Here is a 13,607-nt window from a genome sequence, read left to right on the forward strand (position 1 = left end):
AGGGGAGTCGGTGACCTATGTACTGATGGCGACCTAGAGCCAGACTGGTCTCTAACACACGCTGGCCTTTCAGACAATAACATGGAGAGGCTGTCAGGGACACAGAGGGAATCCCTTACAAAAGAAACACACACAAACTTTACGGAAGACAAAGCAGAAATTCTTGGAGCTGAACGACGACGCGTCCATGTTGCACCATCGCTGTAATGACACGGTGTGCGGCTCACCTGTCCTTTAGCTCCTGAGCGATGGCCAAGTGCTTCAGGTGATAGTCGATGGCCTTCTCGTAGTCCCGCAGCAAAGTGTGCGTGTTCCCGAGGCTGTAGCAGGACTGCGCCTCCACGGCTCTGTCTTTAAGCTGCCGGGCCAGGAGTAGCGTCTTTCTAAAAGGAGGCGTTAACTCTGACATAATCTTCGTATTTTTGGCTATAATTGTAAAGTAACACTCTCCCTTTTCAGGGAGTAAACTGCATTACAGCCTAGTACCCTACACTCTCTCCGCCGTTTCCAGACAAAAGGAAAAGACGTCTCTGAAACTTGAAAAGCAGATCCAGGCTTTTCTAATTAATTGAGGGTCCTGTTAATTTTCCACAGAAAAGGAGTAATGACGTGTGAGATCAAGTGCTTCCCATGAACACAGCCTGTTTAACACGTAAGGAGGCTTTCCCTGTTGCAGAGGTAGTAACTGAAAATAAGAGACATTGCTCACATAGCCTCTCTTTTTAATCATACTGTTGCCTTTACGTTTTGTCAGAATTTAAAATACTGAGTTAAAATTCTTATTTGTAGGCCATCAGTCACCAATTCATGAAAAATATTAAGTACTACATTTAAACATTAACCAAATGCTACCCAATGCATATGGAACTGTCAATGGGAAGCTGAGAAGCCAGCGTAGCAGTTCAGAGCGAGACTTCTGGGCCCAAACCCCACGTGGCTCTGATCATGCCACGCCCCTCCACGTGAAGTGGGGAAACACCTCACGGGGTTTTGTGAGCGCTAAATAAATTAGTGCACACAGTGCTAAGGACAGCATTTTGCTCACAGGAAATGCTAATAAAGGTTAAGACTGTTTTTGTTATTATCAGTGCTTAAACCTAGAAATGCTTTTAAGATTTTGTTTACTTTTAGAGAGAGGGGGAGGGAGAGAAGAAGAGGGAACAAAACATCGCTGTGCAAGAGAAACATCAATCGATTGCCTCTCGCACGCCCCCACCGGGGGACTGAACCCACAACCCAGGCATGTGCCCTGCCAGAAATCGAACCGGCGACCTTCCGATCTGCAGGATGATGCCAATGCACTGAGCCTCACCATCAGGGCATGTAAATGCTTATGGGTCCAGTAATTTAAATGACTCTTTCCTCTAGTTTCTGCCAAATAATATAAACACATCATTTATAACTACATGAAAAAATAAGTGTGATAATGTGATAGTTTTTTTCAAGCAAACCGGCTTGAAACAACATATTTACTGAGGACACCTTCAAAACTGTCACCTTGGGAAGCTATGCACTTGTTTTACCGTAGCCTGTCCTCTCGGACGTCCCTGCGGGACAGCGCTCTTCTTCAGGGTAGAGTTACTTGTTGGTGGCCAGGAATCTTCCTGGAACCAAATTCAATGACTAAAGTCGGTTTACTGTACTGTTTTCTATCCTGAAGGATATAGAGCTATGTGAGAGAGTCTCATGAGGCCCTGAAAATGTTTCCAAAGGAGAGGTCCAAAAATACTGGTTAAAAATGTATGTGAAGCTGAGCTCTAGGGCGAGGTGTGGGGTAGGTTTGACTACTTCATGCTCATGCTTTGTTAGTCCAATAGCTGTCATCTACTTTCTTGCAGAACTTTTCAATATTTAATACAAGAGCACCATTTATTAAGACTTTACCATGTCTTTTAGCTTTAAAATATAAGAAACATTTCAAATCAAAATATATACTCTATATAGTGGTATATTTTACTTGGGAGGATATACCTAAGCAATCAACAAATATTAACCATTCAATTGATGTTTAAATAAGGTGGGATGACATTCTAGTTATTTACACGGGCCTAAAGCAATTCCACCTTTTTTAGATGACAAACTACTCAGAACTCTCTCACACTGGATTCTTTCACAACAAACTACAAAGTAATCGCTGTGTCTTTGGGTTGCCGGTCCGGCTCGGCCCGGCCTGTGTGGCCTCAGGCCCCGCTCATCGGGCTGCTCTCCAAGCACCGCGGGCACGCAGCCCGGGCTCCTAAGGCCGGCCAAGCTCTGCGCCGTCTGTGGCTCCAGCGGCGGAGGACCCCCCACCCCCTGGGAGGGCCGCCGTCAGGGGCGGGGCGGGGTTGGGGGGCGGGCGGTTGCTAGGACTGCGCGGCCAAGGAGAGGTGTGAGGGTGGGAGAGGTTACTGCTGGTTTTGGGGGGGCCGGGGGGAGTTAGGCTTTGTTACCAGGCTTTCTTTTGGCCTCTCTGCAAATTGCTTGGGGCGGGGCGGGGTGGGGGGAGGTGCAGGAAGAATACGCATGTACATACTACAGATGCTAAACAAGAATTTCATTTTAAAAGTTTTAAAAGTAAAAAGTATAAAAGGGTCATACCGCAGCTACTAAATCTTAGATACAATAATATTTATGGGACACTGTGCCAGGTGCTATGCTAAGTAAGTGCTTAATATAGGCTTCCCTTCCCCGCTCTGAGCGGTCCCCAAGGCAGGGGACCGGTATCTTCTTTTACCGTGAGGAAGCCGAGGTGTAGGAGACCAAGGCCCTGCTGCTCCTGTGCAGCAAAGGGCAGGTTTCACACCTGCCTAGGACTTAACAGGATTGCACAGCTACTCATTTCCGATTTATCTACAGAAATATCACACTAACTTGTAGTATTCAGAGGCCATTTCAAATTCACCAAGAAATATGTATGCATTTCCAAGATTGCTGTACGCTCTTCTTTCGGCTGCTTTATCCCCAAATTCTTTTGCAATAAGGAGACGCTGAAAGAGAAAGCTTTGATTAGATACAGGACGGAAAGATCATCTCATCACAGCACAGCACGCGAGGGAGAAGAGACCAGCCCCAGGGCCCGCACCGCACCTGCTCGTGCGCTATGACCGCGTCCCGGAAGTTGCCCAGCAGGTAATGCGTGTTTCCGAGGTTTCCGAAGGCGCGTCCTTGGGCAGCTCGGTCACCCAGCGCCGTCACTAGTGATAAGTTTTCCCTGGGTGGTAGCAAAAAGGTTGTAAAATACAAGGTTGGGGTAGCGGGTTCTACTGATTACAGGCCTAAGTCTTTTTATAAAAAAAATTTTAATAAGCGTACAGCCACATTTTAGAGTTGGAGGGTGGTTACAGGAACTGGCTGGGGGCGCTTTACTAAACCACCCAGGGAGGTTCCTGCCCAGAGGCAAGGACGGAGTTAATCCTGAAGCCCCATGGGGCAAAAACTGGGACAACTGTAACTGAACAACAATACACACAAAAAAGAAACCCCTGAGCTAAGAAGTTCTATGAAATTCTATGAAATCCTCTTAATAGGAGACGCAACTTTCCCCAAGGAACTGAGACTAACCACTGGTCCTTGTTTCTGCCCCTAGGAGGCACTGCCCTGCAGCTCCCATGAAACTTCCTGGGGAGGGGATTACCCCAACGCGACTCTAACCTCGTAGCAACAATTTGATGGTTTATTTTTACTTGCTAGTCCCTAATTTTAAGACTTTTGCCAGACATTAAAGCTTCCTAGAGGGTAAAGACCACTTGGTACCCCCCAGCACGGGGGGCCGCGTGGCTGAGCAGCACCACTCACTCATAAAAATCCACGGCAGCCTGCAGGGCGCTGCGCACTTCTTCTGGGAAGTCGCCTGCGTCCTGAGGCCCAGGGCCGCCGAAGCTCTTCCCTTTGGCATGGTACACGTTTCCAAGGTTATAAAGGGCTCTGGCTTCTCCCACCTGGAGGAAGAGGTCAGCACTTTGAAATCAGAGGTCAGGTATTATAATGCCTATCACACGCAAGTAAGTGTACGTGATAGGCATTGTAATAATCCTTCATATTATAGTCAAGGAAAAGAAAGGTTTACATTGGCTGTTCAAACAGAACCAAACTAATGGTAACGTATGAAAGAAGGATCTCTCATTATTTACCTTTTTCCTCTATTTAAAAATCTGTATGTTTCACCCTGGCTGGTGTGGCCCAGTGGATTGAGCGCTGGCCTGCAAACCAAAGGGTCGCAGGTTTGATTCCCAGTCAGGGCACATGCCTGGGTTGCAGGCCAGGTCCCAAGGGTGGGCATACAAAGGCAACCACACATTGATGTTTCTCTCCGTCTTTCTCCCCCCCCCAAAAAGAAAGAAATAAAATATTTAAAAAATTTGTATGTTTCTTTTTCTTCTATTTTTCTACAATTTTTTTTTTTTTGGTATTAACTTTCAGATACACTACTAAATGATTAAAGAGAGAATTAAAACACAAAGCAATTTCAAAGAAAAAAATGTTTCTTTATTACCTTGTCATTAAGTTTTCTGGAAATATCTAAGTGTCGCTGACAGCAAACTATGGCTTCATCAAAATTTCCGAGAACTTTTAAGGTGTTTCCCAGATTACCACTAGCTTTAGCTTCCCCCAGCTGGTCTCCAATAGTCCTGGAAAAAAAAAAAAAAAAGAAAAAGACAGCAAACTGTATTAAAATGTAAAGTGGTCAGAGTACAATTTTCTCTAGAGGACAGTTAACTTGCTTAAGGTAAGAAAGACCCATTAGCCTTGAAACCTACTTTGAATAAAAATTTAAAACTTACATTTCTGTATTTAAGTTTAATTAATTTTCATTCATTTGATTAACCTCTAGGGTCATTTCTATACTATCATTTAATTAAACTCAGCCTGAAGAGTCATTTTAAAATGCAATGCTATTTAATTAAAACTCACTAAATGTATCTAGTTTGTTTTTAATTGAATGCGAATAATTTGAAAGTGACAATATTGGGAGAAAGAACATTAAAAAGCTTAAATTAACTACCTTGCAAGAGTTAAGTCGTGATGGTGGTATTCCAGTGCTTTGGCATAATCGTGCAGATAGAAGTATGCGTTGCCCAGCTGGCTGTAAATGGCGCTGAGTGTCTTTAGGTCCTCAGTTCCAACTTGAACCGCAGCTTCAAAGAACGACACCCCAGCGCGGCAGTCGCCTGATTTACACAGCCGCTCCCCTTCCAAGGCCAGTTCTAGGCAAGAAGCTTCCATCCTACAAAATGATGCACAACAGACATTAACGACATTACGCTATAGCTGCACCAGGGTTTTTAGCTTCCAGTACTGTCACTGAAGTGTGGATTATGGCTGCCCTTGTTCAGAAAAGCTGCCTCTGTAACTGAAGTATGTATACAGGCCTGATGACAGAGTAAACCATTATTTACAGCAAGAGTTCATTTGCCTATTCAAATGTCTCTGAGCCTCCAAGTCTTTTATATAGAAAAGCCAAGTATATATTTTTTTAAAGATTTTATTTATTTTTAGAGAGGGGGGAGAGGAAAAGAGAGGGAGAGAAACATCAATGTGTGGTTGCCTCTCATACACCTCCCTCCTGGGGGCCTGGCCTGCAACCCAGGCATGGGCCCTGCCTGGGAATCGAACCGGCAACCCTTTAGGTTGCAGGCTGGTGCTCAAACCACTGAGCCACACCAGCCAGGGCTAAATCTCTATGGAGCCCATTTGAACTGCCCCCTCCCCACCAACAACCTGCTTTACCAATGAGAGAACCTAAAACAGTGTTTTCTGAACTGTCCTCAGACTTAGTGACTTCCTGAGAGTTTGGGGAGAATGGGATGCCTGAGCACAGTGAAGTCCCGCAGTCCCACTGTCCTCGGTGCAGGCGTCTGGGTTGTCTCCTCACCCGCCCACCAGCCAGCCCCTCCTCCCAGCTCGCTCTTGGGACAGTCACGCTGCCTCTCATCCACTCCTCCCTCTCAGGGCCCCCACACAAGCACCTGTGCCTTAGAGCTCTAGGGGCAAAATACCGGCTCTATTTACAGAGCACACGAGGTGCACGAGAGCGCTAAATGTCAAGAAATTTTACATTGGAAAGCAAGGACTCAAAGATTTGCAGAAATTCTAATTCTCAGCCTGTCACTGAATTTTAAAGCCAGAAGAATTATATTACTGTAAATCTAGGGAGAAAAAGCACTGATCCTTTGGGTTCTAATCCTGAACATCAGGAGGTGCCCTTCGCCGAGGTTGCTGTTGTGCTCCTTCAACACTTCTGTGGCTTCTGCCATGTCTCCATACTACCTGATCATTCACTTAAACGGGTTTCTATAATTTGGCAAATGTATTTTAAAATGACATGCGTCATTAAAAAAATCTGACTTCCTACCTGTGAAACTGACTTTGACGTGGTATGTTTACTTTTTTAAAAACATTAAAACAACGGTGTAACTACTGAAATAGAAAAGCAAATACAATCCCCATATGCACGGCCAGGGGCATGCCTGTCACCCGCTGGAAAACTCGGGTTCAGCGCCTCCATTCTGGTGTGGCACTAAATGACACCCCACCAGTGAGTGTCCCGTGAGTGGGTCCCGGCGCCGGCCCCTCACTGGTGTGAGGTCTGAACAGCGTGTTTTTTTGAAGTCGCCAGGTCATTTCAACGCACGGGTTGACAATCACTGCTCGACAGGAAACATGAGTTAAACAGCCATTCATCCAAAACGCGTTCAAGTGTGACTATACTTCTGTATTTCTAGTAACAGGCCAGGTAACATGCTCTTCAGGGGCTGCGAGGTTCCTCAGAGCCATGGACGAAGATGGAACTGGGACCGTGGAAAGTCAACCTGTGAGGCCCACGAGAAACCTGGACGCCGGATGAGAGCCAACGACGAAGGGTCAGAGCTGGCTGCTGGGTCGCGGTGGCAGATTTACGTTCCCTCTGGGAGGGAATTTTCAAGTTTTACATCCAGAAATTTTCTTTTTAAATAATTCAACTGATTTAGCCAAAGGCCCCTGTGGGTCCACAGTTAGCCTGGGATTTCACCCGTACCCACGGGCCCATGCACCGCAAGGCGAGTGACCCGCCACCAGACGTCATTCTGCGTCAGCCTCAGGCCGGGTCGGGTGTAGGAGGGAAGGTCCGAAGCGCAGGGAAAGCCAGGTAAGTCGGAAAACGTAGACTGTTACATTTATGTCATTTCAAATGATAGTCTATTTTTGTCTTTCACAAGTGAAAACTGTCCTTTTGAACTATATTGTTGAAAATGAAAGAATTCACAAAAGACAATTATTGGCGTATTTCTGTTTAAGGTTTTATGAGGTTGCTGGTACAGTATTCTATGTGTGAAGAGAAATGAGTCAGCAAAACAATAATATGTAAAAGTGTGATTTTATTAAAGTGTTCTTTTGCTAAATGAGGTATTTGAACTAGTTTTCTTTGTCTGACTACTGAAACCAATGAACTCCTAAGAATTATCATAGGAAAACAACTGAAAAAATATTTTTACATATAAAATACATTACTTTTTCTATTAAAACTTTTAAATTTAAGTCTGATACTAATTTTGTAAATATATATTGAGCAATTTCACTGCTAGGAAATATGTACATATTAGCTACATGTATACATATAAGCTATATGTAAAAGGATGTTCATAGCGCAAAAAAACACAGACAACTTAAATGTCCATTAACAGAATACCGGTTTAAAAATTTTCATGTGGTTGATCAATGGACTACTCATGACAGCCCATGATGTCGGGGGCGGGAGGGACAGTCCCACACAGCAGCCCCATGAGTTCGGGGTGACGAGGCTGCTGACCAGGAGCCCAGGGAGAAGGCAGAGCCAGCTCAGCGTGTGTAAGCACGGAGAAAGAGGAGTTCACACCAGTGTTTGCCTGCACCCATATAAAACAGAGACGTGTCTTCCCTCAAATAAATGTCTTCACCACAAACGTCTGGCCTTCTGGATTCCAACTTCTACACCACTGCCCTGACCAGTGCGGCTCCGTGGGTTGGAGGGTCGTCCCGCGAACCAAAAGGTCGCTGGTTCGATCCCCAGTCCAGGGCACCTGCCTGGGCTGCGGGCTCAGGGTGTGTGCAAGAGGCAGCCAACAGTTGGTTTCTCACTCACATCAATGTTTCCCTCTTTCTCTCCCTCCCTCCCCCTTTCTCTAAAAATAAATTTTTTAAAATAAAATTTATAAAATGTTATACTGACACCATTATCCAAATGATGGAGCAATTAAAATCTGGCTATAGGACGAATGGCATCCCATGAGCTACAAACTTTTCAGAAGGCACTTTGCGTAATTCCCATGAGGAACGCGGAGAGGCCGGGAGGCGCAGCGTCCTCGGCCGCAGCGTCCACGGGGCGCGGCTGCCCTGCAGATGGACCGCCCGGGGAAAGCTGTTTCAGTAACTCATGCCTGGAATAAAGTTCCAGAATCTCCCATCTATGATTCTTTCTGAGGTATATTATGGCCCTGGTTTATTTTTATCAGAAAGAAGTCAATATTCTGGCAAAATCTCCAACACCACAATCAAATCTATCTCATTGCAAAGTAGTCAAGGCAGGTTGGCTTATAAATATTTTAGATCATTAAATAGTAACAGAGAAAGTAATTTCATACCCTCCCTGTCTCTATGAGAATAGAATTACTCCATTTGTTTACCAGTTGGGCTGGAAACAAAGAACACGCCCAGAGTAGAAGGCAAACAGGGAATAAATATGTTAAGATACATCCCACTACAAAGTTTCCTTTGTTCTTCCTAATGGCCTATCTAGCTGTATAATCAAAGATCGAGTACACTTCTAATAACTATAAAATACAGTACTATCCTTGACAGAAATGTTTTCATTTTTGCTGACTGAACATTATAATTCCTCATCTTCTACACAAACTCATGCGATTTTAATTTCTATTTTTATATCTTATTATCTTTTAACTTTTCTTCCACACTAGATTTTTTTTTACCTACTTAATTTTGGTTTCTTGTGTTCAAAGTACACCAATGACAACAAAAGAGGGTTAGAACACTGATGCTGCATCGTTTTCTAAAATATTTATTGATCGATTTTACTTATTTACTGGTAAGAGGGAGCGAGAGAAACATGGATTTGTTGCTCCACTCCCTGGGGCACTGCCTGGTCGCCTCCCGCGGGCACCGCGACCGGCACCGGGCGCGCAGCCGTGGCGCACGGGGACAGCGCTCTGAAATGTGTCAACCTGTGAGGCTGAAAGATTTAATGCCGACTGTGCCCACCGGTGGCTCTCCCTTCAAAGGCTTACACAGAAGTGGAACAACAAATCAATGTTTTTCTCTCTCCCCTCCCTTCCTCTCGCTCTAAAGTCAATAAAAAAAAAAAAAGAATAAATGATGAGATTTAAGGCTCAACACCCAACACTCGGCTCTGCGTCTCCCTGTGGTTGGCAGGCGCCGTCTCCTGCGGCAGCCGAGCCTCCGCTCCCCTCCCCGCGCTCTGGTCCCACCACCAGCGGTGGCCCCACAAGTTTCTGCCCTTCCATTTGCCACGTGGACCTAGTTATTCTCCTTATTTTGTAGGGCGCACAATGATCTTGATTTAAATTCTGATTGGTAACTTAGTTTTAAAAGTGACTTTACTACATATTCAACTGAATTCAATGCTTGAAAAAGCCCTCTGAGATGGGGATTCGTACAGAAGGGGAAACTGACGCTCAGACTCCGTGACCCGCTCGGGGTCGCGCAGAGGCAACGCTGAGACACGAAACCCCGTCCCCAAACCCAGGGCCCGCGTCACCTCAAACCCTTCCTCCGGAGACAGTATTATTAACAACTACACCGACCTGGCAGAACTGCAGAATTCAACACCAAAACTGTATTTGTTTACAAATAATGTGCAATAGTCTGATTTTTTACAATATTAAAAAATAAAAAAGTATTGAAATATTTATTACTCATAGGAAAAGTATGAACAGAATTTCTCAAAGAAAAACAAAACCAGAGAAACTAGTATAATTAACCTGATATAGCCATTTTCAACACCAACAATTACCAGTATGATATATTATCAATACATTTTGTTTCTACTTCTACATGACTGTACAACCTCAGATTCTTTTTAAGTATTGTACCTTCCAAACAGCATGAGTTCATTTCTAAATATTTTAGTATGTATCTCTAAAAAATAAGCTGTTTTCAAAAAATATAATCACAATACTATTTAGATACCTAAAAAGATTAACAATAATTAAAGTTTAGAAATGAATTCCATTTTCCTATCACGCTCCATTCCTCTCTACCTTCACAATTACATTACAGAATGTTAGAAAGCATTCTAACACCTCTTATGAGGTTCCTTACTGTCCAAAGAATTATTCCATATCAAGATTACCAATCCCAGGGATAGATGAGAACCTCTGCAATGAAAGAACCAGATGGATGAAACACTAAGTGCTAAGCATTGACTAGTAACTTACATTAGGCCGTGACTCCTAACATGAGGAACACAAACTGTTACCTGCAAGCACATGACAATCTGGTCCACACACAGAAGGCTGATCTTAGAGCACTGATGAAGCCAGAGATTGGTTTGGCACATTCTGACTAAAAGTGGCTCCAGAGTTTGAAGCTTCTTGTGGGGACCGTCTATTCCAACGTTAGCCATGTCTGGCCTACGCTCTGCCGTGGAGAAAGCGTAAACTAGAGGCCTCCTGCAGGCAGGCAGCCCGCACCTCCCCACCGACTGCTCCTGCGGCATTAAGAGGCACCCCGCTCTTGAAATCTCCGCAAGTCAGAGAAACACCTTGCTCGGCTCATCGGATGGCTGTGTCCAGTGGAGTCCAATGGACATCCCATCAGATGTGGGTGCCGCCCAAGGACGGGCTGGGCATCATGGCCGCCCTGAAGGAGCCCATGGTCAAAGAAAGAGTGGCGAGGGAGGAGAAAAACATACGTTTATACGAACAGATACATTAAGTTTTTCATAGAGTTGGTACTAAGAGACAGGCACAGGAGCCCAGAGGGCTTAGAGACAAACTGTGAAGCTCAGAAACGGTTTCCAGGAGGAGAGACTCTCCTAGCCGATTCTTAGCTACTGAGCAGAATTAACTGAACAAAGAAAGTGGGCGGGACAATGACTATCCAGAGCTCCACCTGCAAGGCCAGGCCTGGAAGGAGGGGCGAAGGAGTCGGGAGAGGCCAGATAACGGAAGATTTTGGGTACAGTGCAAGCTCAGCTCTGCCTTAGAGGTGACGAGGGGCCACCCGAGGGATCCGGGGTGGGGATGGGGGTCCAACCGTTCGGCATCTCTGGGCCACACTGCAAGAAGAGTTGTCTTGGGCCACATAGTAAATACTTTGCAGCACGTAATAATAAAAAACAAAACAAAACAAAAAAACCTCATAGTGCTTTAAGTAAATTTAGGGTTTTGTGTTGGGCTGCAGGGTGGGCATCCTGGATGCAGAGCTGCGTGGCCAGCTCTGTGTCCCCTGGGGGCAAACTGAAAGGACAGGTTCTCAGAGGATGAGAATGGAGAGTCTGGAGGGAAGTGACGGGGGCCAGAGCCACAGCGGAGGCACTGGGGTGGGGGCGTCCCGATGGGGAGGTGAACCTGAGCAACACCTAGGAGGCAGAAGGGGCAGGGCCCCACACTGGATACAGAGAGTGACAAGGGACACATGTAGGTAACGCCCAGGTTTTTAGAACTCTGCCCAAAAAGGTAGACTGAGGGCCAGTCAAACATTAAAGGCTCATTTTAATTATGTTCAAGGTCATCCAATTTCTTTTTCTTGAATGTTCTATTTTTAATAGCAATGCCCTCGCCTTACCTAGATAAACTTCCTTGGCACAACACCTACCCCGAACCACCTGCTCAAAGGACGAAAATCCTGGTTCCTAAACGAGTATTAAGACATCTAAGGAGCAAAGCCTTCACTCTGAGACATTTTGAACATTCATTGCTGTATATTCTGATGTTTATTTAACATTAACTTGTAACAGTCTTGATAAAGAGTTCATTAGTACCTAATCACCTTACTAAAAATTGTGCATTCCATTCTAATATGTTTTTATTTTACAGTTTAGTGCCACGAGCAAAACTTCCAGAATAAATGTTAAATAATGATGAAGCAAATATTCTTGCTTTGTTCCCAGATGTATCAGAAATGTCATTAATATTTTATCATTAAATATTAAACTATTAGCTTATCATGTTTAGAAAAGTACCCACATATTCCAATGCTAATACCCATTTTTTTAAAAAGCTCATTTAGAAAGATTGCTGTTTAAAACTGTAACACAAAAATCAGGTCATTCAGCTGACCACATTACAAAATCCATCTTTTACTGCCAAAGATTTAGAAATATTTTTCAATTTTGCAATATATTTGCATTATATAAAGTTACAAAAAATATAAAGTAACCATTTATAAACTGTTCCACAGAACAACACTGAACAAACTACAGTACATAACTGGTTTCTACTACCATTTTCCTAAAGAGAGAATATAAAAAACCAACAACAACCACAACAAAAGAAAACTTTGTTTATAGGAAGTACTAAGTATGGCTGGTATACTTTGAATATTTTCAAAGTTCAGTTTGAAATGATCAGAGTTAAATACATATTTAAATAAGAATTAAAAATCACCCAGGAAGAAAGCAGCAGTCTTACCTGTAACGAACATGAAAAGAATGGTCTTCCCTCATGCTTATCAAATTTTCCTCCATCGAGTCATATTACAGGCTGAGTATAACATGAAATTACTTTGTTTTGTGCCAATCCAGCTCTTTACAATGTAGAATTGTTGCAGAACATTGTCCAGTCAGTATATTAATGAATTGGTGTTAATACAGCCTAAGCTCCTGCTTCTTCTTTATTAATAATGAAAGGAGGTCAATGTCAGACAGCTTAAAGGTTCAAAATGTGTCCCAATTCCTTGCATTTCTGGCCCTTTCAGCAGCACTTCAGCAACATTTCTGCAAAAGGAATACAAGAAGCTTTGCTTGAAGTCCTATTGTCACAAAGAACCTCCTTCCCAGCCGCACATAACCACGCGGCTGACCCCACAGACTGCCGCCCCGCCGGCCAGGGGACAGCCCAGGGCTTCGCTGTCCCCGTGGGGCGTCTGAGGAAGGATGGGGTGGGATTTATCTGAGCACTAAAGTTTAATTTTTAAACTGGTTTGAGTACAATTTTATGAATATTTTCTGCAATAAAAATATAGAATAGGTATGACATTATTGTCTAAAAACAAAATTATACTTTAAGCTTTAAAAAATGGCTATTAATAAGTAAAATTAAAATTCAGTAATTATTTGAACAGGTCAATTCTAAACTCTGTAAATTTATTTCTTCAAAGAAGATATTTGTGCTGTTATCTAGGTTATACTTGCACTCTCATTTGCTCTCCAAGTATATTCTATTTGAACTCTTTAAGGCCTTTGAAATGTTTTATCAGTACCGGGTAGGTGCAAAGACATGCAGGAAACATGTGTACGGCAGGACAGAGCAGACATTTACGTAACGCCACCCGGTCTAAGATAAAGACCGTCATCGCTGCCTTTGGGGTCTGCTGGGTGCGTTGACTGTCCGCCGCATTCCTTCCCCTCGAGGGTGGTGCTGGCATCGGAACAGACAGTGGCTTTAATGAAACAACAGAGAGCCCAGAAATAA

General features: G+C 44.0%; 1 protein-coding gene across 1 annotated transcript in view; it reads right to left on the reverse strand.

The window, feature by feature from the left end:
* The window catches only part of GPSM2 (G protein signaling modulator 2), a 31,520-nt gene extending 18,620 nt beyond the window's left edge, over positions 1-12,900 (reverse strand). The window contains 7 exon segments of the mRNA XM_054564794.1: positions 228-383; positions 2,854-2,969; positions 3,070-3,193; positions 3,778-3,920; positions 4,475-4,610; positions 4,985-5,206; positions 12,606-12,900. Coding sequence (XP_054420769.1) covers positions 228-383; positions 2,854-2,969; positions 3,070-3,193; positions 3,778-3,920; positions 4,475-4,610; positions 4,985-5,206; positions 12,606-12,661 — 953 coding nt within the window. The 5' untranslated portion in view covers positions 12,662-12,900.
* Positions 12,901-13,607: the final 707 nt, after the last annotated feature.

This window comes from Pteronotus mesoamericanus, unplaced genomic scaffold (genome assembly GCF_021234165.1).
Source record: "Pteronotus mesoamericanus isolate MK-2021 breed Mesoamerican mustached bat unplaced genomic scaffold, CSHL_Meso_final scaffold_99, whole genome shotgun sequence".
Lineage (NCBI taxonomy): Eukaryota > Metazoa > Chordata > Mammalia > Chiroptera > Mormoopidae > Pteronotus > Pteronotus mesoamericanus.